Source organism: Desmodus rotundus, chromosome 5 (genome assembly GCF_022682495.2).
Source record: "Desmodus rotundus isolate HL8 chromosome 5, HLdesRot8A.1, whole genome shotgun sequence".
Taxonomy (NCBI): domain Eukaryota; kingdom Metazoa; phylum Chordata; class Mammalia; order Chiroptera; family Phyllostomidae; genus Desmodus; species Desmodus rotundus.
Genome location: NC_071391.1, coordinates 8125926 through 8153073, shown reverse-complemented (window position 1 = coordinate 8153073; position 27148 = coordinate 8125926). Strand labels below are relative to the sequence as shown.

At 50.3% G+C, this 27148-nt stretch overlaps 1 protein-coding gene across 1 annotated transcript; it reads right to left on the bottom strand.

Annotated features, from left to right (window-relative positions):
- On the bottom strand, positions 1-27070 carry DDB1 (damage specific DNA binding protein 1). Its single transcript, XM_024574084.4, has 27 exons — positions 26861-27070; positions 25533-25681; positions 24388-24504; positions 23811-24032; positions 21823-21937; positions 20820-20917; positions 19791-19949; positions 19105-19188; positions 18444-18560; positions 17739-17841; positions 14510-14585; positions 14309-14417; positions 11213-11391; positions 10953-11116; positions 10769-10876; positions 10411-10618; positions 9617-9712; positions 9404-9515; positions 8311-8434; positions 7842-8006; positions 7074-7168; positions 3673-3843; positions 3185-3294; positions 2792-2961; positions 2490-2592; positions 1340-1463; positions 1-757 (listed from the first exon to the last, which is right to left on the bottom strand). The coding sequence occupies exons 1-27, from the start codon at positions 26919-26921 to the stop codon at positions 674-676; spliced, it is 3423 nt and encodes a 1140-aa protein (XP_024429852.1). The 5' UTR covers positions 26922-27070; the 3' UTR covers positions 1-673.
- Between the last annotated feature and the right edge of the window lie 78 nt (positions 27071-27148).

Sequence of the window (27148 nt, the reverse complement as noted above, 5' to 3'; positions counted from 1 at the left end):
TTTCTTCTTTAGATTCTACTTTTATTTGGTAAAACTCAGAAACTAACCACCAATTCACGACCACCCACCTCCTTCTCTCTGAAGAAGGCAGTTCCCCAGAGGCAAAAAGGCTGCAGCTGGAGGGCCGTCCGCCACCCCCAGGTTTTGCACTCTGGCAGCCCACGCTTGGTGGTCGGGTCTCCAGACCCGGAGCTCTCGGAGGCAACAGAAGAAAGTAAAAGGGAGTTCTCACTTCAAAGACAGAGAACCCTTCCCGCCCCTCCTCCTTCCCCCCACAACCTCCCCACACCCCCAACCTAAGTAAAAAGATAGCAGAGGACAATGCATGAGTGAGAAACACAGAGCTTCCTTTCAGCCAAAGAGCTGCAAAAGCCCTCCCTGGAAGGAGAGGCTGCGACACCAATCAAGGCTTGGTGGCCCCGGGTGCGGCTGGAATCATGCGAGACTGGTAAAAATCTAGGGAGAAAACTATTTCCCCTTCAGCCCGTTCCCAGGTGTCCAGTGAGCTGGTTTTAGTTCTAAGAAATCCCCATTTCCACACAGGCGACTGTGGCTTCTGGGGCAGCTGGCTTAGGGAAAGGTGTCCCATGGCCGAGAAGATAGTGGGGGTGGGGAGGAGGCAGGAGGGCAAAGCCTTCTGGGAGGATCTGGGGGAGGGACTCCCTGCCCTTGGCTAATGGATCCGCGTCAGCTCCTCCACAACCTTGATCAGGTCGTCTGCAGTGGCCTCTCGCTTCATTCCGCTGCCATCGTCGTACTGTGTGGAGGAGAGGAGGGGAGGTGGCGAGGGCCCTGAGGGCGCTCTCCCTCCCTGGAAAGGGAATCCAGGGCAGGGAGGAAGTCCTCGCTAGAAGCCCCCACCTCTCCTTTGGGGTATAGGTCAGCAAGGTCAAGGGAAGGCAGGGTCGGCTCTGAGCCGCCACCTGGAGCACATTTCTCTCTCCGAGGAGGCTTCTCACAGGCACCACCTCCAGAGAGCAAAACCCCAAACGCCAGCACTGCAGACATTTCTCTTCCCTGCGGTTCCAGCCTGCCTCCCTCCTGTGGGTCTGCCACAGCCCAGACACGCCCCGAAGTGCCCTCACTGCTGAAGCACAGGGGTCACACAGGGAAAGTTGCTCGTACAGAGCCAGGCGCCTGCTGGGCACCCCGGAGCCAAGCCTCAGCTCCCTTTCCTCGCTCTCAGGCACCACCGCCCACAGAGCAGAACATATAAAAGGGCCACTGGTCTCTGGGAAGGAAGGAGGGGAGGCACCTGGAGTCCGGACGGTCTCCTGGCGTGCCCTGCCCTGCAGTAAACCTGTGTGACCGGCCCAGAGCTGAACACTGCACAGCTCACCTGAAGGTTTGCCACAACCTCCTGCATCTTGGGTCGGCTGATGTCCAGGAAACTCTCAATCAAGTCCCCATCGATGAAGCCGGTGGCCGGTTCCGTCTTTCGCTCAGTGTGAAAGGACCTCCAGGTGGACAGGCGAGTTAAGGAATGTGCAGTTACCTGGAAGCACCCTGCTCTCAGTCCCCCTGCCTCTGCTCGGGGCCACGATCTGAAGCAGTCAGGCTGAGGACAGGAAACAGATTCACCTGAACCTCTCTCTGCTCTCTGGACAGTTTTGGAATTGAGACACATAAAATTATTACCTGCTCCAGCGGTTCCCAACATGGGTAATCTTCAAAATAACGCTTTTAAAAGTCCAGGCCATTCACCTGGAGCACTTACAAACATCCACACGCCCCCCGCAGACGTTTACAGGCACTCCAGGTGAATAAAGTGGACGTACGTGCCTGGGAAGAACAACTCTTTTAAGTCTACCCTGTCCTCACAGATGAGAAAGTGGGGCCCAGTCAGACCAGAGGCATGCCCAAAGTCCTGCCGGTCAGCAAGAACCCCTCGCCCACCTCCTCCCTCGCTGCAGCTACACCGCCCTCCTGGTAACAGCACGACCAATGACCAGACCAATGACCAACCACAGACTCACAGCAGGAGCCCCTCCCGCCTCCTGTGGGGAGGGCCCTTTAAATCTCCCGTAATCAACATACTTCCACTGCTCCTTGAATCCCGGGTGTCCCTGGGGAGGCTGATCCTTGGGTTTCTGGAGTTTTCAGCTTCTTTACTTTCCCCAGCTTCTGCTGGCCTCTCTAGCGAGAATCCTCAGACCCTAAATGCCCCCAACAAAATCTCTGAAAGATGTTCCTACGTTGTCATCTAAACTGATAGGCAACGCGGGGAAGGCCAGAGGCAGACACATTTCAGGAACATAATGTACATGTCCAAGGTCAACCAGCTGAAGCTGGGTGATAAGTACGTGGGGATTCATTATACTATTCTGTTATTTTGTGTTTAAATTTCCCTGTGAGTTTAAAAAAAAGGAAAAAAGCCTGTTTCCCACAGGAACCTAGTTAAGACGTTTCCAGAAGCAGCCGGGGGTCACGCAGCCCCCCGCCTGTGCCGGGACGTGCTGTCCAGCAGGGGAAGCCTCTGGGAAGGATATAAGGAGTGCTCAATCTTGCCCACACTTTTGATGACTTTATTGAGTCGATTCTGCATGTCCAGCAGGAGGTTGTACCAGCTCTCTGACAGTGAGGTCACCAGCCCTGCAGAAGCAAAGGGAGCAGTGAGCTGCAGAGGGCTCTGGAGCCCGCAGCAAGCCTTTTCTACCAAGGGCGGCCCCAGAAAGCGGCACCAGGAGGGGCCAGCTCGCAGCAGCCTCCTCTGCCAATGCCCAGCCCCCTCAGAATGGCGACCTGAAGGAGGAGGCTGGGTGGGAGCGCGCCCCGCAGCGGGAACCCTCACCAATCATGCCGTTGACTGTGCCGAAGAGCACTGAGCCCTGCGTAGGGGTGGAAGTCTCGCCCAGATTCTGCATAACCAGAGAGCCGTGGCAGAAGACGTTGACGAATTCGCCCAGGTGGAAGAGACCCACCTCCTGAAGGTGCTGCCGCTCCTCATCAGTGGTGGCAGCGCTGGAAGGCAGTGACAAACTCACTACCCAAACCTCCTGCCCCCTGGTGACCCCACACGCCCCACAGCAGAGGAGCTGGTCTGGAGAGGCTGCTTTTTGTGGCCTTAGTTCTCTCCGGGAGAAACTGGACCTCTGTGAAGAGCAGCACTGAGCCGGAGAGGGGACCCAATGTCCTCACCACTGCAGACCTGGGGCTCCAGCCCCTCCCACCGCCGGCCACTCACCTGTCCTTCTGGCACACAAACAAGTTGAAGGCGTTTTCAGCCCCCAGGAAATTGTCATCATCCAAGATCTCCACAGCACTCATCCAGTTGGGGTTAAAGTCCCGAGCAATCTTCAAACAAACAGGGTGCAAACGAGAAACACAATCAGCAGTGTGCACAGAATCCACTTCCGGGCCTGTCTTCTCTCGGCCAGGAGCCAAGAGCCTGCCCTGAGAAGACCCAGCCCTGGGTTCAACAGCTGCCACTCTGCAGAGAGTCTCCCCCAGTGTCTGGCGGACAGAGCCCATCTGGTTGCAGTGGCGCAGACATGGAGCCTGCTCAGAGCTCAGGATGGGGAGGGGGCGGGGCTGTAAAAATCCTCACTCAGTGCAGAGTGTCCGCTCCAGGGAAAACGCTTCTGTCCCTGCTGGGCCTGACTGTCCCTCACCACCACAGAAACACCGGCAGGGTCGCCGCGTGAGCGAGAAGCCTGCCCCGCCCCGTGCTACCTCTTCGAAGTTCCCCTCCATGGGCTTGTAGGCGAGCAGCAGCACGGAGCGCATGAGGTCGCCCACCAGGATGAAGTCACCCTTGGTCTTCAGGTAGAGTGCCATGATGTTGTTGTAGTGGTTGCACTCGGTGCGAAGCTCCTTCTCCGTGGTCCACTCGTAGAGCCGCACCTGGGGAGGGCCGCGCCTGCCTCAGCCTCAGCCTGAGGGCCCAGCCCCCTCGCCAGGCCATCCTGCCCCATCCCTGTCCCGGTCCCGGTCCCAGGTCTCAGGTCCCCGCCCTCCTGCTGCAGCGCCCATCATGGAGTGCGCGTGGGCCGGGAGCGGTCTGATGAGGGACTTGCACGAGCGTTTCGGTATGTATACTGTATTTGTGGAATATGAAAGTACAGCGAGCACATCAAACTAGTAACAAAAAGCTTCCTTTACATAGAGTGAGTGACTGTGAAAGACAACTACGGAAATACTGAGTCAACAGTAATTCACGTCCTACTAGAGGACTACCGTGGATGTGACCAAAGATGGCTTCTTGTGACTGAAGTTTGGTGACAGATCTACAGAGTATTTCTGAAAAGAAGACCCATCTCCAATTTCCAAGGTTGCCTCCCAAAAAACCGCCGGTTCAAGCCCTTCCCAAACTTGTTCATTCCTGGAACCTTCGATGTGAGCCCTTGAGTGAGAAAATGAACAGGGAGTCCACTGGCAACACTGTCACGTAACAAAGGACTTCAACGCGCTGCAGTTTGTGGCAACCCTTCCACTCAAAAAAAATTTGGTTTCTTCTCCACTGCGATGTCTCTTCAGTTACATACAGCCACCTCTCCAAAAGGATGAATATGCTTTAAAAGCAGCAGACAGATGAACAGGTGTTTGGCACAACCCAGTCCGAGGAAGACGCACTGCACTCACTCCTGGGAGAAGCCTGCCCTGGCAGACCCTTCAAGGTCTAGGTGGCCCCACCTGTGGCCTCTGCCCCTACAGGAACTCCTGGGCAGAATGTATCAGGCCATGATTTCTGGAGGTGTGCCTAAAAAACCCGAGCTCCACAGGGGTGCCCTCCAAGAGTCATTCATAATAACTACAGCAGCCACCACACCTCCTTCGGCAGGGTCAAGGGTGTCCAGCACACCCTACCTCTGTGTAAGGCCCAGCCTTGCTGGACCTCCACACCTCCAACCGTGAAGGGTGAAGGAGGAGTGAGAGCTCACACACTGCCAGCAGTGCACCCCGCCCCTCCTTGTCCACACCGCCAGCCTTCCTATGTGCCACGGCGACGGTCACGACCGAGGTCAGACGCCACTGAAAACCGCACAGGTTCTAGACCTCCACTGTCTAATCACTAGCCACATGTGGCTCTAAACCATTGAAATGTGGCCCAAACTGAGATGTGGCGTAAGTGTAAACAAAACACACTGGTCCTTGAAGTCTTAGTATGAGAAAAGTGAAATATCGCATTAATAATTTTTATATTGATTACAGTGAAATGATATTTTAGTTCCATTCATGCATTTCACCTGCTGCTTCTTACGCTTATTCGTGTGGCTACTAGAAGGTGTAAAAGTAGCCTTGTGGCTCCTGTGATACTTCCATGGGACACCAATGGACTAAACAATAGCTCGGGATCCAGCCTCACAGCTGACCCCTCCCGATTCCAGCATCAGCTCCCTGGAGCCTGTGGAACATGCTGACACTAGTCCTGGGCGACCTGTTCTCTGGCCAGTCCCCTGTTACTCCAACTGAGATGTAGGTCTTTTCTTAGGGCCCTGTGGCCCTCTGCACCTGGCTACTTGCTCTCACGCAGTCCCTCCTACCACTGGCACTGGAGGGAGAACAGCCTTCCAAGCACCTCCTAGCCTGCCCTGTTACACTTCCACCCCCTCCCGTGCAGGTGCCAGTGCTGAAGTCCACACTGCCAGGCCGCTCCCAACACCACCCATTCTATTACTCTCCCACACACACTGCTGTGATTCTAGGTAACCTTGACATTCACCCAAAGAGGACCCTTCCAATACCCTGACCTCTAACCTTGTCTGACTCTCTTTGTCTGCTTTTCTTGTCCTGTGGTCACCCCTTAGAGCCTGTCATTAAAAATAACTCCAGAATGTCCTGCTCTCAGTTTCACCTTCCCAAGGCTACCGCCACAACTCTTCTCTTACAGATGCTCCACTCCCTTGCCGCTCCCTCCCTGGACCATGCTCACCCCACAAAACCCGACTTCGATGAGATTCTACTCTCCAACTACAGCCGAGGAAAGACCACCAACCAGGATGACTGGTCTCACCTTCAACAAGCCCAACGAGAGCGGGTGCTCATACTTCCTTCCCTAGAGCTGTCGTTTTCCCAGTCCACCACTCTTCAGGGCCAAGACTATGTGTTCATACCCCGCCCCCTCTCCCCGAGCCTCTAATTCCCCCTCTTCCCCTTTCCTCTCAGCTACTTCACAGAAGATGGACACGACCAGAAGAGGACTCCAAAGCCTGCAGCACCTGAGGGCGACACCATGCAGAGGTCCCACCCTACCCCTCGCCTGTCCAAACCACGGCTCCAGCAGTTCTTCTCCTACGGGTGCTCCCGTCGGCAGGAAGCCTGCCCCTGCACTTCCTAACTTGAAAAGCCGAAATTCTTGTCCTGCCTTCCCCGGACGAACCCTATTACTCTCTTCTCCTCTGCCTCACCCAGCCACCTACCCGACACCTTCACTAGGACGGCTACTAAAACTTAGCATGTCCAAACCCAAACTTCGGATGTCGTCGCTGTGGCATATATATTTGGTCTCTGCCCTCACTTCCCTTGTGATTTCCTAAGTGACACAGATAACAGAAGCTTCTTACACAGAGCTCTCAAATCCCTTGGATTTTTCTGGATGACAGAAAGGAGTTTCTGGTTCTAATAAGGCCATCCTTGGTGACTCCTGGGTAGCTTCAGAATGGGGGGCTCACCAGAAGACCAAGCTGGGATTAGAAACTTGTAACTTTCGGCCTCACCCATTTTCTGGGGAGGAAACGGGTTGGAGTCTGAGTTAATAAGACTTCGTGCCAATATGATGACGTCTCCATAAAACCCCCTAAACTACAGGGTTCAAAGTGCTCTCAGGGCGGGGAACACACCCATGTACTGGGAGGGCAGTGCACCCCAACTCCACGAGGACAGGAGCTCCCGCAGCTCTCACCCGTCTCAGTCCCCACGAGCCCTTAGGGTCTGACACTCATAGAGGCTCTCAGAGCCAACTGGGAGCTGGTCCGGCCCGAGCCTCCCAGATTCCCAGCTCCCTCCCACCCCCATTACTTTGTCGCCCTTACAATTAGACACACGCCGCCCCAGGAAACAAGGGAGCCGTGCTCTGTGGACGACGGTATGCAACCTAAGGTACATACACAGGTACCAAGCGGTACGGGCCTCACCGTGCTATTGATGCTGGCCAACAGCTTCCCGTTAAATTCCACCATAGAGTACACGGCCCCTTTCACTTCCTTTTCAGCCACAGTCTGTAGTTTTCCTGGGGGAGAAAAAGATACTCTCGAGTCTCCTTCATGAGCCCACACTGATCACAAGAAACCTCCGGTTCCCCCTCGGGCTCTAACTCCTACCCAAAACTACTCATCTGAAAGCAAAACTGCAGTCAGCGCACGCTGAGGTTAGCCGCCGCCAGCAGAGCGAGCCGCAAGGCCGCGTGCAGTGTTCCCGGCAGTGCCCGAGACCCGCCCGCCCTGAAATCCAGATCTGTCTCAAGATGGAGACCGATTCCATCGTGGCCCTCTATCCGAGATTGCTGGGTAGGGCAGATGAGCAAAGACAAAGACATGAACACAAAGATTTGAAGCTGGAAAGAAGGGCTAAATGGCTGAGCAACCACGTGGAAAACAAATCCGGGATTCATCACTCTTACTCCAGCCACTAGACTCTCTTACCCATCATTCACCTCTCCCCCTTCTCCTGCCTGTCAAGAGCAGAAAAGGAAGAAATGCATGCTGGGCCATGCGTGCCTCTGCTCATCTACTCCGAAGCACACTCAGACCACCAACAGCTTGAGAGGAGGGAACAGGATGTCTCATGCACAACAATTAACACAAGTTCTACTGCCGCTTAACTGAGGCTCTGAAACCTAAAACAGTCTGCTTACTCTCCCAGGATTTCAAATCTCTCAAAAGCTGGAGACCGTGTCCACTTACCATCTGAATACTGAAACACCACAATACGACCCTGCTTGGGCTCCGCCTCTTCCGGGTACACCATGGCCGTGCCCACGATGAAGTACGTGTTAGGGTCTTTGCCCAACTTGCAGGAGACCAGGCTGAGGGCATACTCGTTCTGCAGAAACTGGTGGGCATGAAGCACTAGAAGGAGAGGGGAGAGGGGTGATGGGCTGATGATCCCCACGCACATGTAGCCCTGCACTTGAGGCTCAGAGCTCGGCTCCAGGCAGAGGAGAAGTGGTGACAGCACACTCGCCTCCTGCTGCCCCTGTCTCTGCAGACTCTCCCTCACCAGCCTCTACTGACCGGAGGCGGTCCCACCCCTCCTCCTTCTCCTCTGAGGACGACCTATCACAGTGCCTACCAAATTTTGCAACATATCAAAACCCAGAACAGCCTAGTTTAGGGAGAATGTAGGTACAGAGTGATAAGAGCTCATGTGCACCTTCGAAGGTGTGCTGGTCGATGATAAGGAGGTTGTGCACCTCCACCTCTTCCCCGAAGGAGGTCTCGTGCGGGGCTGTGCTGCTGGAGAACAGCTTGCTGGAGCTGACGCTGCTCGACAGGGCCTGGGAACAATAGGCAATGCATCACCCCCTCGAAAGTAGGACGGGTGCCAGGAGCAGCAGGGGCTGAACAGACAGGACCAGGGAGCAGACGCCGAGTCTGAATGAGGGAAACTCTGACGGCTGGCAGCTCGAGTGCCGCCCGAAGAGCAGAGGCTCCAGAGGACACGGAGACCAAGGATAAAGGTCTAAATCCCATGTGGAATTGGCACAGCGGTCCGAAACACCACAAAAATGTAAGGGCCACTACAGAGTATGAAATCAGTGATGCCATGTCAATGGAGCAAGGCTAACAAGGACCTCAGGATACGTAAGAAAGTGACAGGCTCCGCCTCTCCCAACGGGCACGGCAGGGGAGCGCTTCGTATAAAAACCGTGAAGACCTTCTACTCTGGATTGGGGAAAAAGTCCTCTCCCAGATGTCGGGCAGAAAGGAAGGCAGAGAACACACGGAATAAGACCATCAGCTAACATCCCCGTGATGTGTGACTCCAGATTGTCCCGATCATTATCATTTGCAGATGAGAAGATTAAAATTTACATCTGCCCAAGGTCATGCATTTAGCTATAAACCTTGAAGCCAGTTCTGTCAGACTCCAAATCCCACTCTCTTAACTATTACGCCATGCTGTCCCCAATTATGCACACGCTACAAAGTACCCAAACTGACGATGAGAGAAAAGGAATCAGTCACCCGGCAAAGCTACTGAGTAGCAAAATCACTGACTGCCCCAAGTATCCCAAACTCTCCTGCATCCTGCAGCGAGGGGCCCAACCCAGCTCCTGCCTGCTTCTCGAAGTAAAAATTGTACTGGAACCCCAGCTGTGCCACCTGCTGCTCGAGGCTGCTCTCCTAAGGGCGGGAATGACTGAGGCCATATGGCTTGCAGAGCCCAAAATTTTACTCTCTGACCCTTTACGGGAAAGTCTGCCCCTGCTCTAACGCCATCTGTCTTGGTCCGCTGCCCTCACCTGGGTGCTGGCACTGGGCCTCAGAGCAGTGGTGCCCCCACTCGTGTCCTGGACTTCGATACGGCTAGAGAGGACCCCGAAACACTGGGACACTTCCTGATAGCAGATCTTCCTGCAGAACAAGGACGGAACAACAGAGCCCCTCAGAAAAGTCTGGAGCCACTCCACCTACTCCCAGATCGCCACCCCTGCCGCTTCCCGACCCCGCCTCACCTGGGAGACTCATAGAGGGGAACGGTGCGAATGTGCAGCTTCTGGATCTCGTCGATGGTGCCAATGGTGAGAGTGCTGTTGTTGGCCAGTGCCAGGCTGGAAAGAAGGGGTCTGGGTTTAGCGTGCGCAGACCCAAGGGAGGAAAGGACTCGAGGCGGTAACCCCATAAGGGGAAGGAAAACAGGGCAGAGCTACACTAGTTCACTCCGGGGCAATGGTTCTCAACTTCTACCCTCTGGCTAACAACCACCCGGGGAGACGTCCACATTCTGATGCCTGGGTCCATCCAGGGATTTTCTGTAACTGATCTGCCTGGGCCTCGTCCGAGATTTAACGGCTCTCAGACGCAGTGCTGATGTGCAGCTCTAGAACACAATCTCGAACTATCGAGAACCAGCTGGATCTGCCCCCAGAATCTCACAAGTCTAGCGAGTTCCAGGCCGTGCTGTGACTGCCAGCAGGGGCCACACTCTGACAGCGCCTGCCTGGGGGACACGCAGTCATTGCTAAATCAGGAGTTCAGCCATTTGAGAGGTTTTCTGAAAACACAGGTCCTAGGGCCCAACTGCAGATCTGCTGAAGCAGAATCTGAGGCGGAGTCAAAAATAGCTGTACTTTAAAAAAAGTTTCCCGGGTACTGACATGGGTGGCCAGTTTGGGGACCTCTGCTCTACCCTTCCCGCCTCAGCTGTTTCCTGACTGCGACACTGGAGAAAGGCTGGAGGGGAGGGGTGGGGGAACATCTCGATGCCCTCAATCCATGGCTCCTGCTGAAGAACGAAAGAGAGGCCCACCTGTCAGGATAGCCGTCCGAGTTAAGGGGACACATGTAGTTCACCTCCTTGAGGTTGACGTTGGAGAAGACCAGCTTGTGGTTGCTGCTGTAGATGACAGTGGGCCGGTCAGAGCAAGCGAAGACGTTGGTGGTGGAAAGAGAACGGAAAGTCCTCAACACTGTGGGCTGCGTGCCCAGAGTCACCTTCTTGCGGTCACTCAACAGGCCTATAGGAAGAACGGTGTCCAAAGAAGGAAGGAAGGTAAACAGGACGAACAGCTGGGTGTTGAAAGTCTCAAAGCAGCAGCTCAGACTAAGAACTCTGCAATTCCAATCATTTTTCAAAAAGCCCCTCATTCGGAAAGTGCTCTTCTCACCTGTCTCAATGTTGAGCCCGAAGTAGAAAAGTGCCCCATCCCCCAAGGCACAAAGGAGGTAGTGGCTACTCTCAAAGGTGGTCATCAGGATGGACCGAGGAATGATCTCTGTGGGAAAGGGGTGCAGTAAGTTCTCGTCCACATCCTGCCTCTGATCCCACCCCGGCCCTTACAAGATCCGCACCTCCACCCAGCATCTCTTTGTGCAGCAGCTCGAAAGACGGCAGCTTCAAGATCCGGGCTGAGATGTCTGTCCAGAGGCCAATGGCACAGAGAGGGGACAGCCCGCTGCTGTCCCCTAATGGCGTGATGTCCAAGCAGGCCACCTCGTGTTCCATCTCTGTGTGGCTGATCAAAGAGGAACACGGCAGCGGAAGGAAGGTAAGGATGAAAGAAGTCCCAGAGAACACGGGAGGGAAACGGTGCACAGAGGTAAGCACACACCTGATCTGTCGGAGTTCCTGAGGATGGATCTGCAGGTAGTAGAGGGCCCTTCCCACGGCTACCACCACCTGGCTGCTGTTGCAGGAAGCCACACTGATGTTCTTGCCCTGAGGCTCCTTCCACTCACTGACAAGGGCTTTGGGTTCTTGAGAGACCAGCCTCACGGATGCTGAAGTGATCTAGGGATGGAAACGCAATGTCTACAAGTACCTGCAGGGACCCATGAGGAAGAGGGGGAGTGCTCACACATGCCCTAGGAGAGCCCCAAGAGTGAGCTACGAAGTCCTCTCCCTCCATGTTTCTAGCTGAAGCCCCGACGAAGACTGGCCTAAGGCAGTTTACAGCGTGCACACCTACAACCAGAAGGAAAGAAGGCCGGCTTCATTCTGATTAAGGCTCGACCACATCCCATGGGAAGGAATCAGCCACAAGAGACCCCGTGACTTACCAGTCCAGCAGTTCTTCTCAACCCAGAAATTAGACCTCTAAAATATCCCAGGTCTTTTTTTTTTTTTTTTTAAGATTTTATTTCTTTATTTTTAGAGAGAGGGGGAGGGAGGGAGAAAGAGGAAGAGAGAAACATCAACGTGTGGTTCCCTCTTGCACGCCCCCTAATGGGGACCTGGCCTGCAACCCAGGCCTGTGCCCTGACTGGGAATTCAACTGGCGACTCTTTGCTTCACAGCTTCACAGTCTGGCACTCAATCCATTGAGCCACACCAGCCGGGGCCCAAATTCTTTTTTTTTAATGCATATTATAACATACCAATATTAACAGCAATATATATCAAAAGTAAAAGTGAGCCCTGGCTGGCGTGGCTCAGTGGATTGAGTGCCGGCCTGCAAACCAAAGGTCACCAGTTCAATTCCCAGTCAGGGGACATGCCTGGGCTGTGGGCCAGGTCCCCAGTAGGGGGTGCACGTGAGAGGCAACCACACATTGATGTTTCTCTCCCTTTCTCCCTCCCTTCTTCTCTCTCTAAAAATAAATATTTTTTTAAAAAGAAAAAATGATACGTTTGGAAATAGCATACATTATTAATTCCACAAATATCATCCAGAAAGTTCTTGGTCATAAAGTCAACTTACAAGCTATTCCTGCTGAGCACACTGTTGTGGGCCGCAGGGACATGAGCTCACGGAGCCATGAGACTCTGTGCTGTCTCCTCATGAAACTGTACCTTAGGGCGACTGTCGAAACTTTTTGAAACACACATTTACACGAGCCAGTAAAATACAGAATTTAGAGCTGAGAAGAACAAGCACTTTTCGAATAATCTTGTTAAGTTTTCATTTTGCAGATATCTATGAAATTTAAAATTACCAAGGTCACAATGCTGATACACACCTCAGCACGATGGTCTACATTCTCACCATCTCATGGGCAACCCATCAGCCAAGGCCAAGGCCTTATTCACACTTCTTGACCCCTTTCAAAGACTAACACCTATAGGCATATAAATGGAATGATAGACTTTTAAGCCGGAGAGACCTGAAGCCTACCACATACTAACTTCATGGCCTTGGGTAGGGGAGGTGAACATTCGAGCTCACGGTCATCACCTGTAAGGCAATGGGAACGCCCATCTTAATAAGCCGGGTGGGAAGCATGATGTCCCTGGCCTGCAGCCGGCACTTAACAGTCATTATCATTTGTCTCTCTTGCTGCCAACACAGCCACAAACAGTAATACAGAAATATGTTTACAGCCATGGCTGGGTGGTTCAGTTGGTAGGAACATTGTCTCCACACATCGAAAGACTGCAGGTTCGATTCCCGGTCAGGGCACATGCCCAGGTTGCAGGTTTGATGGTTGGGGAGTGTACGGGAGGCAACTGATCAATGTTTCTCTCTCACATTGATGTTTCTCTCTCACTTCCTCTGTCTCTAAGATCAATAAACATATCGAGTGAGGGTTAAAAAAAAAATGCCCAACTTCTAAAAAAAAAAATAGAAATATGTTTACATTAGCTAGCAAAAGTGCATTCTTTAAGGAAGTGATACTAACAAATGACCTATCTTTATTTTTAGGGAATTAGAAAGGCTTGAAAAGATTATGTTAACTATGTAATAATATAACACTTCTAACATTTTTTTAATGCCCAAGTGCTTGACTATGCACAAATTAAAATTATTTAAAATTCTTAGTAAAGGCAACAAAATTGTACTGATGTGCTTTATAAATGTATTTCCTCATCGAAGCAAAACAAAAAGCAGGTTGATGACATTGTATCAGTTCGTCTTACCTATCAAAGTTGAGTTGGTATTTAAGGAGGAAAGGCCTTTAGTAAGTAAGCCACTGCCTAATCAGGAAGCCGCTACTTAGCAAGCCACTGCCCACTGGCTAAATGCAAGACAAGATGGATGAAAAGATGGAAACAGTCCAACAACCCCCGTCAGCCGAGTGCTGTCCGCTCTCCACTGGCAACACTGACTGTGGCTGGAACAGAGAAGAGCTCGGGAGGTGAGGTGGGTGTGGGACCGAAGAGCGAAAGGGTCACTCCAAACACGAAAACATTACTGGGGGTTGGGAGGCTGCTCGGAAATCAGGCTCTCAGGGATAGCGAGTGCCAAAGGGCCATCTGACCCATATTACCGACAGACTTAAAATAAGGACCGAACAGCGTTAGAGCTCTGGTTCTAACAAGCAGTGTGCGGGAAGTGCTGCCAACAGGCACGCACGGACAGCAGAACTATGACGGTTGTTTCTCTTCCTCACGCGTTTCTCCATTTTCCCAGTACATGTGCGTCAGCAGCATAACGAGGGGGAATGTGTGCCTCAGAAAACAGGGTGTAATTAGTGCTGAAACAGTACCCCCAAATATATATGTAATAACCCCGGTCTACAAAAGAAAGCACGAGTAAACAATATATATGTTTTGCAGGGGAAACAAAACTAAAAGCAGTAACTCCAAAGCCAAGAGTTGTGGAATTGTTATTGCTGAGTAGTGGGTTATCAGTAATTTATTTTTTTTTCTAACTCTTTAACATTATTTTCAGAGCCATAAAAACGGACTGTTCTAAAATCTGGTGGTCCTCTGTACTACACCCCAGGTCAAATTCAAGGACGTGGGCTGCCCCCTTCTCAGCTATTACCTGGATGAGCTGCTGATGAGCCACGTTGCCACAGAAGAAAGTCTGCTGATCGTCCACAAAACCCATCAGTTCAGTTTCTTCCACCTCCTCTCCGTTCAACATGAGAACTCTGCAGCAGCAGAAGGCCGAGGTCAGCCAGCCCAGCCTCCCCCCTCGCCACCCTCACACGAGCACCTCGAGCTGGCACCAGCCTCATCTTACCTCGTCTGGCCCACAAAAGAGAGCACCAAAGTGTCATCGGTCTCCCGGCTAGGATCAGACCGCAGTGGCCACAGGCCTGGAACAAAGATCAAGGATTACGATGCAGAGCACAGACCAACACATCTAAGGAAGGGCCAGCCCGACCCCACAGGAACAGCAGGAAATTTGGAGTCAGTCCTGAGCTGAAAAACACACTATGTTTCCCCTGGCATTAAGACTCTGAAGAAGTCAGATATTCTAAAAACTGTTTTGAGCCTGGTATTTGAAAGTTTTTCATTTGATTTCAGGTAATACATCGCCAGGACTCAAAGTCAAATATACTTTTAAAACATATAACAGAACCCTGGCTGGTGTGGCTCAGTGGATTGAGCACTGGACTGCGAAGCAAAGGGTTGCCGGTTTGATTCCCAGTCAGAGCACATGCCTGGGTTGCAGGCCAGGTCCCTGGTGGGGGGAGCACGAAAGGCAACCACACACTGATGTTTCTCCCCCCCTCTTCTCTCCCTTCCCCTCTAAAAAAACCAGAATCTTTAAAAAAACCAAACATATAACAGAATTCTCACTCCTACACCTCTCCCTCCAACCTATCCCTCAAATAACTCATCGAGGATGGTTTCTACTGCAGTTTGCCCTTCCAATGTATTTTTTATTTAATTAAGTTTATTGGGGTAACATTGGGTAATAATTCAGTTTATTATTATTATTATTATTTTAATCCTCACTCAAAGACATGCTCATTGATTTTAAAGAGAGGGGAAGGGAGGGAGAGAGAGAGGCATTGCCCTGACTGGGAATCGAACCCAAGACCTCTCAGTTTATGGGACAACACTCTGGCCAGGGCTTCCGTGTATTTTTTTAATTTAAGGGAACAGGTAGGCTCTGTATTACAAGCAAATACAAACATAAAAGAGCCTACTGCACGGTTCTGCACCTCGCTCTCTCACTCAGTGTGTGCCCGAGCCCTTACCAGAACAGCGCGGTCCCTGGTGTGGACTTCCGCAGTGTCTAAGTGTGTGGCTGTGCCACTTTATGAGTAAGTCCACTGCTGGACACTTCCGCAGTGGATCTTGCGGCAACGTACAATGCCACGAGGAGCAGTCTTACACCCATGTCATTTTCTACTTGTGAAGGTCTGTGGGGCAGATGCCCAGAACTGCGGTTCAAGGGTAATTCGCTACATGCAGCCGCGGTTTGGGTGGGTACTGCCAACGAGCATGCGCGCTGCCTCACAGCCTCACCAACGTAACGTGTTGCCAAGCCTTTGGGTTTGTCATCTGGTAAAGAATGACGTCACTATCTCGTGTTGTTTTGCATTTCTCTTAATACAAAGTGAAGCCTGTTACCTGTCCATTCATGTCCTTTGCCAAACTGGGAATAGAAAATTCGGTGATCTTTGTAGAAAACTTTTTATAAGTTAGGGAGATTAGGCCTTTGGCTAGTTGATGACATTTTTTAACTAGTTTCCATTTCTTCTATCTTTACAGTGTTATATCTTCGTACTGAAGTTACCAGTCTTTCTTTTTGGCTTCTGTACTTTGAGTCATACTTTAAAAGACCTTCGCACTCCCGAACTAGAAAGGAACTCACCAACTTTTTCTTGGAGCTTTTGTTCTGCTTCATGCTTTACATTAAGTCTCTAGTCCATCTAGGTCCCAGCAAGGTGCACACTATGCAACACGGGTCCTGCCGTACCTTCCCCAAGTAACTCTTCTGCCAATACCATTAAAAACAATCACCTTCTCCTCACTGAATGAGAGACCACCGCAATCACGCACTAAATTCCCACACGTAACTGTGTTATTTCGGGACTCCCGAGTCTGCCACGAGACTCTCTGTGCACCAAAACCACACCTGCAGTTACTGGGGTTCACTAGCACGTTTTAGTATCCGGTAAGGGGAGCCCGTCTCATGGCTCTGAAGTTTTCCTGGCCTTTCTTGTTTCTTTTTTTCATTTGGACTTTGGCTTGTCTAGGTCAAGGAAAATAAGCTATTGGTACTTTTATTGAGAAACATTACATATGAACAGTCGAAGACAGAACAGCCTCATAACAATCTATAAGAACTTGGTACGCCTTTCTTATTTGATCAATCTATCCTTTTAATCCTTCAAGAACACTTCAAAAGTTTTCCATGTATAGATTTTGCACATTTCTTGTTAAATTTATTCCTTGGTATTCTACCTTTGCATTGCTATTACAAATTGTCTCTTTCCCTCTAATTGTGTTTTTAACTGAAAGTTATTGATTTCAGTATATTAACTTCATATTCTACGACCTTAATGATTTGTCTATAGCTTTTTCAGTTGATTTTCTTGGGTTTTGTAGTTATATGACCTCTTCCTTGCTAATTCATAAGACTCTATTTGTTTTCTGTTCCCACCTTCCACTTTTTTATATTCCGAATTACTTTATTTTAGATGTAGCTCCTCCGTACAACTTTAAACTGGCTTTGCCTTAGGGTTCAATCTGATCTTTTTCTGGTAATGGGCGAATTTAGCTCATTTACATTTGCCGCCATGGCATCAGGTCCCTGATTTGAGACACGAGCACTCACACACGTTTGGTGCCATTCCTATCACATCACCCTGGGTTACGTTCACTGTAAAAGTTTTTCATTATGCAGTCTTTCTTTGGTATTTCGGATTACATTAGTTCTCTTGGAATTGAAAAAGATTTGTATTTTTGTTCTACGAGTTACTTTGTATGACATCCTCTGTCCCACTTTCTCTAGATCAGGGGTGTCAAACTCATTTTCACCGGGGGCCACATCAGCCTCGCGGTTGCCTTCAAGGGCCGAATGTAATTTTAGAGCTCTATGAACGTGTAGTCCTTGTGTTAGGACTGTGTGTCATAGAGCCCTAAAATTACATTCGGCCCTTGAAGGCAACCGCGAGGCTGATGTGGCCCCCGGTGAAAATGAGTTTGACACCCCTGCTCTAGGGATTCTATCAGTTCCCTATAAACAACATTAAATTTAACCTCTGATTCTTTCCCTCCTCATTCCTCTATTTCATTATTCAATTTCAGTCAACGGTATTCTTTTTTTAATTAACTTCTATACTAAAGTATGTTACAGTATGTTTAACACTTCACTGTTAATGTGACTTTCTTTATTCTTCACCGGATCTGCTTGTCTCTAGCTACCACCAAGAGCCTTCACAACATGTAAAAAGGACAAACACCACGGTCATCCAAGTCAGGTCTGCATCCTGTATCCACCGAAAGGCTACCTTTGATGCCCGGTAAGTCAATGCTGGCGTGCTCATGGATTCCGATTCCATTCCGGATGATCCGCAAGGAGCCTTCCTTGAAAGCCCCAGAGCAAGTGACCAGCTGCAAGGAGAGAAAAGGTTTCTAAATAACCCCCTCCAGAGCCTGAGGCCATCGTACTGATGCCTAGAAAGTACACGAGTGGTACCTAAATCCGAGGACCCTTACTATGGAGCTGGGAGTGAGAACGCAGACTCAGCAGAGGTGGATCTCCGAAGGCCCTCAAACACGCCGAGCAGACAGGGCGGCCTAGTCTGCAACGCAAACAGCTCCCCTTCTTTTCCTAGCTACCTTGCTTCCGCCCTTGGAACCCAGTTTACTAGACAGACCCTAGGACCTGGAGTCAGACACATGTGCCACTTAATAGTTATGTGACCTTGGGCAAGTTACTTAATCTTCCTCAGCCCTAAGTTTCCTCACTTCTGAAGTGGCCAGGAATCCCCATCTCTGTGGGCGCCCACGTGATCATAGATAATGTGTGTACATGGGGTGCCTGACAGGCCAAGACAGGCACTCAGTAAATGGTACTGACCCTTCCACCAGTGGGATTGGTGGGTGAGGCTCTTAAAGGGACCTTCAGGGCGCGTCCCCATTCTGCACAGGCAAACGCAGGAGGACACAGTCTGATGGGCACAGCAACCGCCCTTCCAGGGTGACCCCCTTACCTGCCCTTGCCCCTGCCTCTCCAGGTCCACCACGCACATGTCCACGATGGGCCCCAAATTCGTAAAGGTTTCCATGGCCACGACGTAGGAGCCTTGTTCATTGCTGTCCACATTGAGCTGAAAAGAAAACAACATCAGTCCTGTGACGCCCCTAACAGACGCTTCCCACAGGAGCGTCTTCGCCCAGAAGGAACTCTCAGTCCTACTGAGCTGCCCTCTGGTGTTCCACTGGAGGCTTCCCGGAGGGGACCGCTGACAGAGGGACACGGCTGGGCCACAGGTGACCCACTAACCCCAGGCGGTGATTTCTAATGAAGCAGTGTGGAAATTAATGTAAAGTGTTTGCATGCACGTTTCTGCACAGTCCCCAAATCTTACTTTCGAGGGGGTCCCGTACATTAAACTATGACCTTTTGAAGTCAGGAGCTGGGTCTCGTTCATCACTGTCCACAGCACCCAGCACCCTGCCTGACACATTCGCTGAATGAACCTTCAGGACGAAGCGCTAGTCAGGGTGGGATGGTCAGTCGACCAAGTAGGGAGCTGAAGAGCAGGGTATGAGTGACCTGAGGAGATGCTGAGGGCACTGAACACGACAAACCTGGCGAGCAGCAGGGAAGCCAGGGAGAAAGCAGCTAGAAAGAAGACACCCTCTCCTCACCTTCACAAGCTGCGAGTCACCAAGGCGAGACCCGACGAAGACAACACCGTTGTCAAGGTACGTCAAGCACTCGGCAATAGAGGTCTAGGAGAAAGCCAAGGGCACGGGGAGGGTGGGTGTCGGGCGGACTCTCCGCGGACCGGACACCGCCCCGCCCCCTCAGCCCTGCACGGGGAGAAGGCACGGCTGCAGCCATCGCGGCCGAACAGCTCTCCGTTTCAAACCCCAGCTCCCGCTGAAAAATGCTCCGCAATCTCCGATGTTTGCGGCTGCCCTTTTCCACATACTTACAGCCAGAAAACCCTACAATTTGTCTGGAGGTGCCTATTCCAAAGGGTCACTTTAACCCCAATCACTTCAGTCTCCTCAAAACAGTTAGAAACCTCTAAAATTCACCGCATAATTCTTAAACTTTTTTTGGAATCTCCTCCCAGAAATGAGTATCAGCATTAGGTTAGCCTTTAATTCTTTTTCTTTTTGTTTCCTTTTTCTTTCTTTTAAAGTGCTTGAGGTAGTGCAGGGCTGCCTCTGAGATTCTTCAACATCTAACTCATTCGAAAACAAACTTCTAGGGCAGGAATGACCATTTGTTGCCAGGAAATGTAACTCCCAGCTGGAGTGTGGGACCACACACGTGGGGTCGCCAGGCCCCGGGGAGAGCACAGCAGAGGGGGAACCAGCCCTACCTCCCCGAGCAGCTCCACCCGGAGGTCCTTGAGGGTGACGGTGCCGTCCATCTGCTCCTCCTTCTCCAGCAGCAGCATGAAGAGCCGCCCCTCCATGTCTCCCAGCAGGTAGCGGGAGCCGTTGGGGTCCACGCGATTGTGACACACAATTGTGCTTTGCTGCCAAGAGCGAGGACACAGTCACTGGGGGTTGAGTGTCTCCCACGACCAGAGAGAGAACCACTCCCTTTACCAAACTCAGCCATTCCTGAGCAAGAAGTCCACTCAGCTAGCACTACGGTGTGACTGAAAATGGGGACATTTTTTTTTAATTTATTTATTTATTTTTATTCAGTTACAATTGTCTGCCTTTTCTCCCCTTCCCTCCACCCCACCCCAGCCAGTCCCACCTCCCTCCCTCACCTCTACCCTCCCCCCGACTTTGTCCTTGTGTCCTTTATAGTAGCTCCTATAGACCTCTCTTATTTTAAGACAATTTTCTGAGTTCGATATACATAAAATGTTTATTCACATATTCTCCTGGAATATAGGAATAGAAAGAATACAAAGCAGCTCTAATTATTCACTGGACCATAAATGCTATCAGAGGCTGTGTTATTTATACTCAAGGCTTAATTTTTATGACTTGAAATTTTAAGGCTTGAAATTTTTATGACTGATGTTTTTAAGTCTATATAATTTATCACTATAGTACTTTACATGACGTGAGACCTGAAAATATTCCAAAGAATTCACAAAATTTTTCCCTTCTTAAAGTTGCCCCAGTCGATGGAAAGGTAAAGCTATGTTAGTATTTCTCTCTCTCAGACGGCACGCAAGGTCTTTGTAAGCAAAACAAGCCAACCTCTCCTCGTATTCCCAATGACAATGCGTGACAACACAGTGTCTCATGTACTTGGTGAGCAGCACAGCCGACACCTGTGCATCATCTCCTTTTCACAAATTGGGATGAAGAGAGGAGCAGGATAAAAACCAGAGGAAAAAGGGAAAAAAGATAGAAGGAAAAAAACGTACAGGAAAGCTTCTCACCTTAATGATAGGAGGTGCAATCGCCAGGTACTTGTCACCGTTGTGGTAGGTGATTGACTCCTGCCCAATGATGATGGCCCCTCCAAAAGGCTCTGGGACTGCAGGAGAAAGGGCAGTGTTGGAGGGCTCCGCCCTTGGACCCGCCAGACCCTGTGACAGCAAGGGCACTGACCCAGGTGCACGAGGCAAACTTGAAGATAGTCATTATTCTTAAAGACACCTAAGCCCACGGAACACAACGGGCTTCTTCCGGGATCTCTGCCTGAGAAATTTCAGGCCGGCACTATGTAACCCTGGTGGTAATGTATCACCACTCCCAGTGTTTCTGAGCTCCCAGGGTAGTCTTCTCGGTGTTCTTCCACATGCACGCTCCTCACTTTCCTCTCCGACACTTCAGATCCTTCCAAACTAAAAGCTTTTACTCTTCTTATTCCTTACCTTAATCTCCCCCGTGATCAGGGCCACCACTTAAAAGAGCCAATTTGCACTCTAGGGTTTTAGTTTCCGTACCAGCTGAGACACACAGCCTAGCGCTGGGGCAAGAGCACAGATACGGGGCAAAAGGTGTGGAGCGCAGCCCAGGCCCTGTCCAGTCGGCACAGGCACGCACAAGTCCCTCGGGCCCTGTTTCCTCGTCTATGAAACGAAGGAGTCAGAAGAGCTAAGCTCTAACGGGCCCTTTCAGCTTTTTAAAGGTTATGCTCAAAACAATGAAGAAAATTCCCATATGCCACTCTGTAAATCAGTTTGTTTTACAGTTAACCCCAAATAAAGAAAAACTATACTTTTGGTGGAAAAGTAAAAAACAAGACAGTCCCCCAAACAGAAACGGAGAAAGCAAAGGAAGGCACACTTGGAGAAGAGGCACGGGGAGTGCTAGGCGACACACGTGTGTGATAGCACTTGAGCACTGAAAGGAAGGGGCAGGGCAGGCGAGGAGGGGAGAACAGCGAACTGGCCAAGACCTGAGACTGAGGCAAATTTCCTGAAACCTCCAACCAACCTGCAATCACCATGGAAGCTTCAGCTTCTACGTTTTCCTGTTTCCAAGGGCCCTTGTTGAATTCCTTCTCTCGGAGAGACACCTCATAGGTTTTCACGTGCCGCCCCTGAGGGTCCTAGGTGGGAAAAGATGGAAGGATTGGCCTTTAGGGAAGGAGGGGGCGCGGGAAGCGACAGGTGGCCACCACCCAGCATCTGACAATCCTGTCGTGCCAGCCTTCCCATCCTGTGACCGTGCCTGTGACTGTGTGGGCAGACTGTCACTGAGGCCTACTGCCGCCAACAATTCAACCAACCAACAAAGGTTTAAGAATGGAAAAAAAGGACACTGTCACGCTGCACCCGCCACTGTAAGACGCAAGGCAAACATGTACATTTGTGTGTGTGCACGTGTGTGTGCATGTGTGCACAAAAAACATATGTTCTATATTCCTTGGCCACAAGGAACTTACAACGTAGCTAAAGAGAAAAAAGACATTGAGAAGCTACATGCATCTACATTTTTACAAATCTGTGTGATAAGCTCTTAAAGGCGCTCTGCTGAGATGGCGAGGAGACAACACATGCTCCTCTGCAGTCAGTCAGCCCCACGGTCCCCCCTTCCGCTGAGTCCTCCGTCCCCCCTCCCCCGAGTCAGGGCGTCAGGGCCTCCGTGTCCCGGAGCTGCCCTCCTTATGCGGCAACAGAACAGGCCGGGAGAAGGCTGCATCCTGGCAGCGGGGGATGGCCTCACAAAGGCCAGACCAGGGTCCAGGAAGTTATGAAAGGAATTTGGCAATGTTTTCCAGTGTGGGGACCACACCTTAGTGACTGCTACAGCTCCTGAAACTATCAGACTGACTCCCTTTTATGCGGTAAACATCAGTCAATGGAATTTTGGACACGAAAACAAAGTAATTTTTAGGTGATGAAAATTCGATTTTACCATCAATAACAGGGCAACGCTCAAATTCACAAAAAGCTTGGATTTGGGCCTCCTGAGACATATGGAAACAAAAGGACTGTTCACACTGGCAGACCTGAGGCTGCAGACAGGCAGAGTCACAATAACCGGCATCAATGTTTCAATGACCTGATATTTACAAAACTGAAGAAGGGAGAGAAATTCTAAGTTTTATTTCAACTCTGATAATTAAAGTACTGTAAAAAAGATGTCCCAAAATTGTTTCAATCTTATTCAACTGAACTTTTTCTAATCAGCCTCAGAACCGTAACACCTCTAGGGACACTAAGAAATCTACAAATAGTTATGCATCCATATGTTTCCAATACTTAACGCAGCTCTGTGTTTTCATACCCACACAGATTACGGGGGCTTGGACTGTTTTCCTTCTGTCATTTACTCAGCAACACGCCGGTGGAATGACCTCATGCTGTATGGCCCTTTGTTAAAAGGCTGAGATTTTTACCAAGACACAGGCATGTTAATCTAGTGCTCGGCCACCCTGTCCCCCCCCCCCCCCCCCAGCAGATCTGGCCCAGAGAACAGCTGCCCACGATCAGCTCTGCTAAAGTTTTAGGCACAGACTAAAATAGAAGCCAAGAGCCAGCAAGTCACCAGAAAGTGAATGCTGAATAAAATGCCAACTTCTTCTTAAAAGACATAAACGCATCATCAAGACATTTCCTTCTTTGCTTGTAAAAGTAACTTCTAGATCATTTCTCTACAGCCAAGTTTTACTAATCCCTTAGCATGCCAGTAAGAAATGAAGAAAAAATAAACTGGGTCACCCTATAAAATCTCCAATGCCCATAACCAGGGTGTAACCTCAGGATTAAAACCTGCTACAAGCCTCAGAGAGCTTCCAGCCTCCACAGTAAGTGCTCCTGCACTCAAGACACAACCAAAACCTGATCATATTTCCTATGTTGTTCAAAACATTTCAGGACAAACACATTAACCACTTCTGCCTACCCTCCTAGTAGCAAAAATGAGCTCCTACTATGCCCAACCACACAGTGTCTCCCTCTTCCCTCCCAGTCCAGTACCTGGTAGACAAAACAGATGGTAGGTGCTTGGCAACCGTACAGGAACTTGACATCAATGACATGTAACTCCTCCAGGCGGATGTTAAAAGCCTTGAGTTCTTTATTGTCGCGGTCTAGTGGAATGACCTTGAAAAGGCCATCATAGAGTCGCAGGCCAATCATCCGGCACTCGGGATCAATGATGCCAATGATGCCGGTCTCAGAGGGGCGGCCAATTCGGTCCTGAGAAGCAAAACTGGGGTTAGGGACGAACCTCAATACCCAGAGCAACAGAGGACAGCAGGCACCACTTTCCCAGAATTTTAGGAGCGATGGCATCTATGTGACATGCCAGGAAGCCCACATGTCAGCAAGTGTGTTTCTGTAAAAACACTGAACTCCGTGCACTGTTTACCCTGTCCCTTGGACTCTGAGCAAACTACAGAAGTCCTTTCTTCATAAAAGCTCAAATCCTTAGTGTTTTCTCCTTGGTTCTCTGATCATATAGCGAAAGCTGCTCCCGGCACTTCAATTTTCTTCATCAAATCATAACAGCCCTCCTTGGAAAACCCTCATCAGCCTGAAGCAGGCCCCTCACCTGGACGTTGCCATGGGCTCGAGTTATGATGTCAATGCTCTCACCACTCTGCTTGTACTCCAGGATGCAGGCATTGTACTTAGCTGTCAGGATGAACAGGAGGTCCTTGCTCTCCCCCTGGAAACCAACATTATGCTATCAAAAAAAGGTTCTTTGAAAACAGGAGTTCCCGTCCAGCCTTTAAGCATCATTCTCGAAACATGCTCATTTCTTTAAGAATTTGTTTTCCTCCCTGAAGAAAAAATCCAGTGAGTACATAACAGACATAAGTGCACACACACATGCTGAGGGTGTGTGCACAAGGCCAGAACTGAAGCTGGTAAACATCTAGTCCTCAGTTGCACAATTCCAATCTCTCTGCTCTATGTAACAGTATCTCCATCCATTTCCGTACCAAGCTAATCTCAGCCACTCCATTCAAATTCTGAGAGATGAATGTAATGACTGACTCCTCTAATCTTCTCCAAGTATTTGGAGAAAGGAGAAAATGTGAATAACAACAAAGCTAAAATGGATCTACAAAGTCTTACTTATTAACACAGACCCCCCCTCCAAATGTATTTTGTTCTAAGGGTTAAAATCAAAATGTTGAACCCATTGCTTTGTCAGATTCAGTTAAGACATAATGAAGCCAAAGTGGTGGCCAGTTGAATGAAAACATCTGAATAATAATGATGATAATTGTTAACATAACAATGAATGCCTGCTATGTCCTAGGCCCTGCGCTATTAAATTATTTAATCTTCACAATCACCCAGGGAATTGGATACTGCTATCCCCATTTTACAGATAGGGAAGTAAGGCTCTGAAAGGTTAAATGCCACCCAGAGTTAGAATTAATACAGAACGAAGCCAGGACTGCCCTACTCTAGAGCCAGTGCTCCCAGTTGCCGTGATGACCCACATTTCAAACTGCTTTAATTTCCCCTTTTTTAAAGAAGTCAACTTGATCAATTTTCCCCACTTATAGAAAGCTTGTTCAAGAATATAAATTAAAGTCTGCCATTCAAAATGGGTAGTTTCTCTCCTAAGCCTTACCCCACCTTCTCCCAAGCAACGATTTCCAAAAAACAAAAACCAAAAAAACCAAAAAACACAAAACCATAAAGCCATCGTTGGCGCTGGGCCCAACCCAGAGCGCTTACCTTGGGCCTGAAGAGCTCCATGACAGCGATCTTCCCGTACATGCCCACCTCTTTGACCGGCCTGAGCCCCTCGGCCGTGACCACGTATATCTCTAATCTCGTGTTTTTGGCGATCAGGAGGTTCAAGTCTTCAGCTGAAGTAAAGTGCCCTGAAAGAACAGATACTCTAACTTTTGAAGCCAGAGCAGTTTCTAAAAAACTCAGAATTCTCACTTAACTCATATTCTTCTCCAGCTCCCTCCACTCTCACCAAACTCAGCACCTCAAAGAGTCTCGCTTTCGACACTCATGACAGCTACTTCTCTAATCAGACTAAGAAAACTGGACTGGGCTCATGAGCAGCATGTCCTTCAACTGACAATGACTGTGAAAACCCTTCATATGGCTCTGCGCCCTCAAATGTTCCTTTTCCTTTTGCAGGGGCACACTTATCCTCTAATTAAGCAATGCTGAGAAAGTGTTTATCACTATTCAGTCATTATCTACATTTTCACAAAATCTATATCACAAAGACCAGGCTGAATAAAGAAAATTCTCAGAACTTTTTATCAAAACACTGCTTTGTCCAGACCGCTTGCTTGCCCTCCCAGTGGTCTACAAAAACCTTTGTCCACACTCTCTCACCACTTCAAACTGACAACTGTTTTGTTCTGGAATCATAAATAGTATTTACAGAAACACACAAGTTTGAGGTCATCCTAATTTTGCTGAAAACCTGGTTCAAGATGATTATTCCCGGATTCTGGACATCTGTCTCCTTAACAATATTTTCACAGTCAACAAGGCAAAAAACCAGCACTAGGCAGGGCCACCCTAATCTTCCTTTCCAGCAGCTCCCTGGTGTAAACAACCCCAGGCAAAGAGGACTCCAGTCCCGCTCCGGGTGAGTGCGGGCATTCCTCACATCCCTCCACCCCCCACCCCAGGCTCTCCCACAAGAAAATTCGGACCGCAAAATCGCCATCACCACCGCCCCTTCCCCTGACCACACGAGGCCAATCTGGAGGCCCAAGCAACACAGCACAACCAATTCACATTTCGCTCTTCGTCCCACTAAGCCCGTCCCCGTCCGCGAGGCCAAGTGACCTCCCAGGACTTAAGGGGACCCTCAAACGAGCTTTTGAACCCCCAAAAGGCGCATGTGGAGAAAGCTTCTTTCTCGTGGACTAAGAGAGGATCCTTGGCCGCCGGACCCTTCCATTCCCGGGCCGGGGCCCGCTCGGCTGCCCCAAGGGCCGCGGGCCTCCCTAGGCCTCGGGGTCCCCCCTAGGCCTCGGGGTCTCCCCAGATCCCTCCCTTGCCGGGGTCTCCGGCCAGGACAGACTCACCGGTCACGCAGCCGTTCACGGCGGTGGGCTTCTGTGCCGTTACCACGTAGTTGTACGACATGTCGAGACCTGGGGCGGCCTGTAGAGACTCGAGAGCCACGACAGAGAGATGGACACCAGCAAAAACACAAGCAGTCCTGCCCGCGCGGCGAACTCCGCGGCCAATGCCTCCGCCCCGCAGACACGTTGCAGGCCAGAGCGGCCGGGTCGCGGAGCATCACGGGACGGCCTCACCTGGCCTCTTGGAGGACTCACAGCTCCCCAGGCGGCCAATCAAAGGAGGCCCCG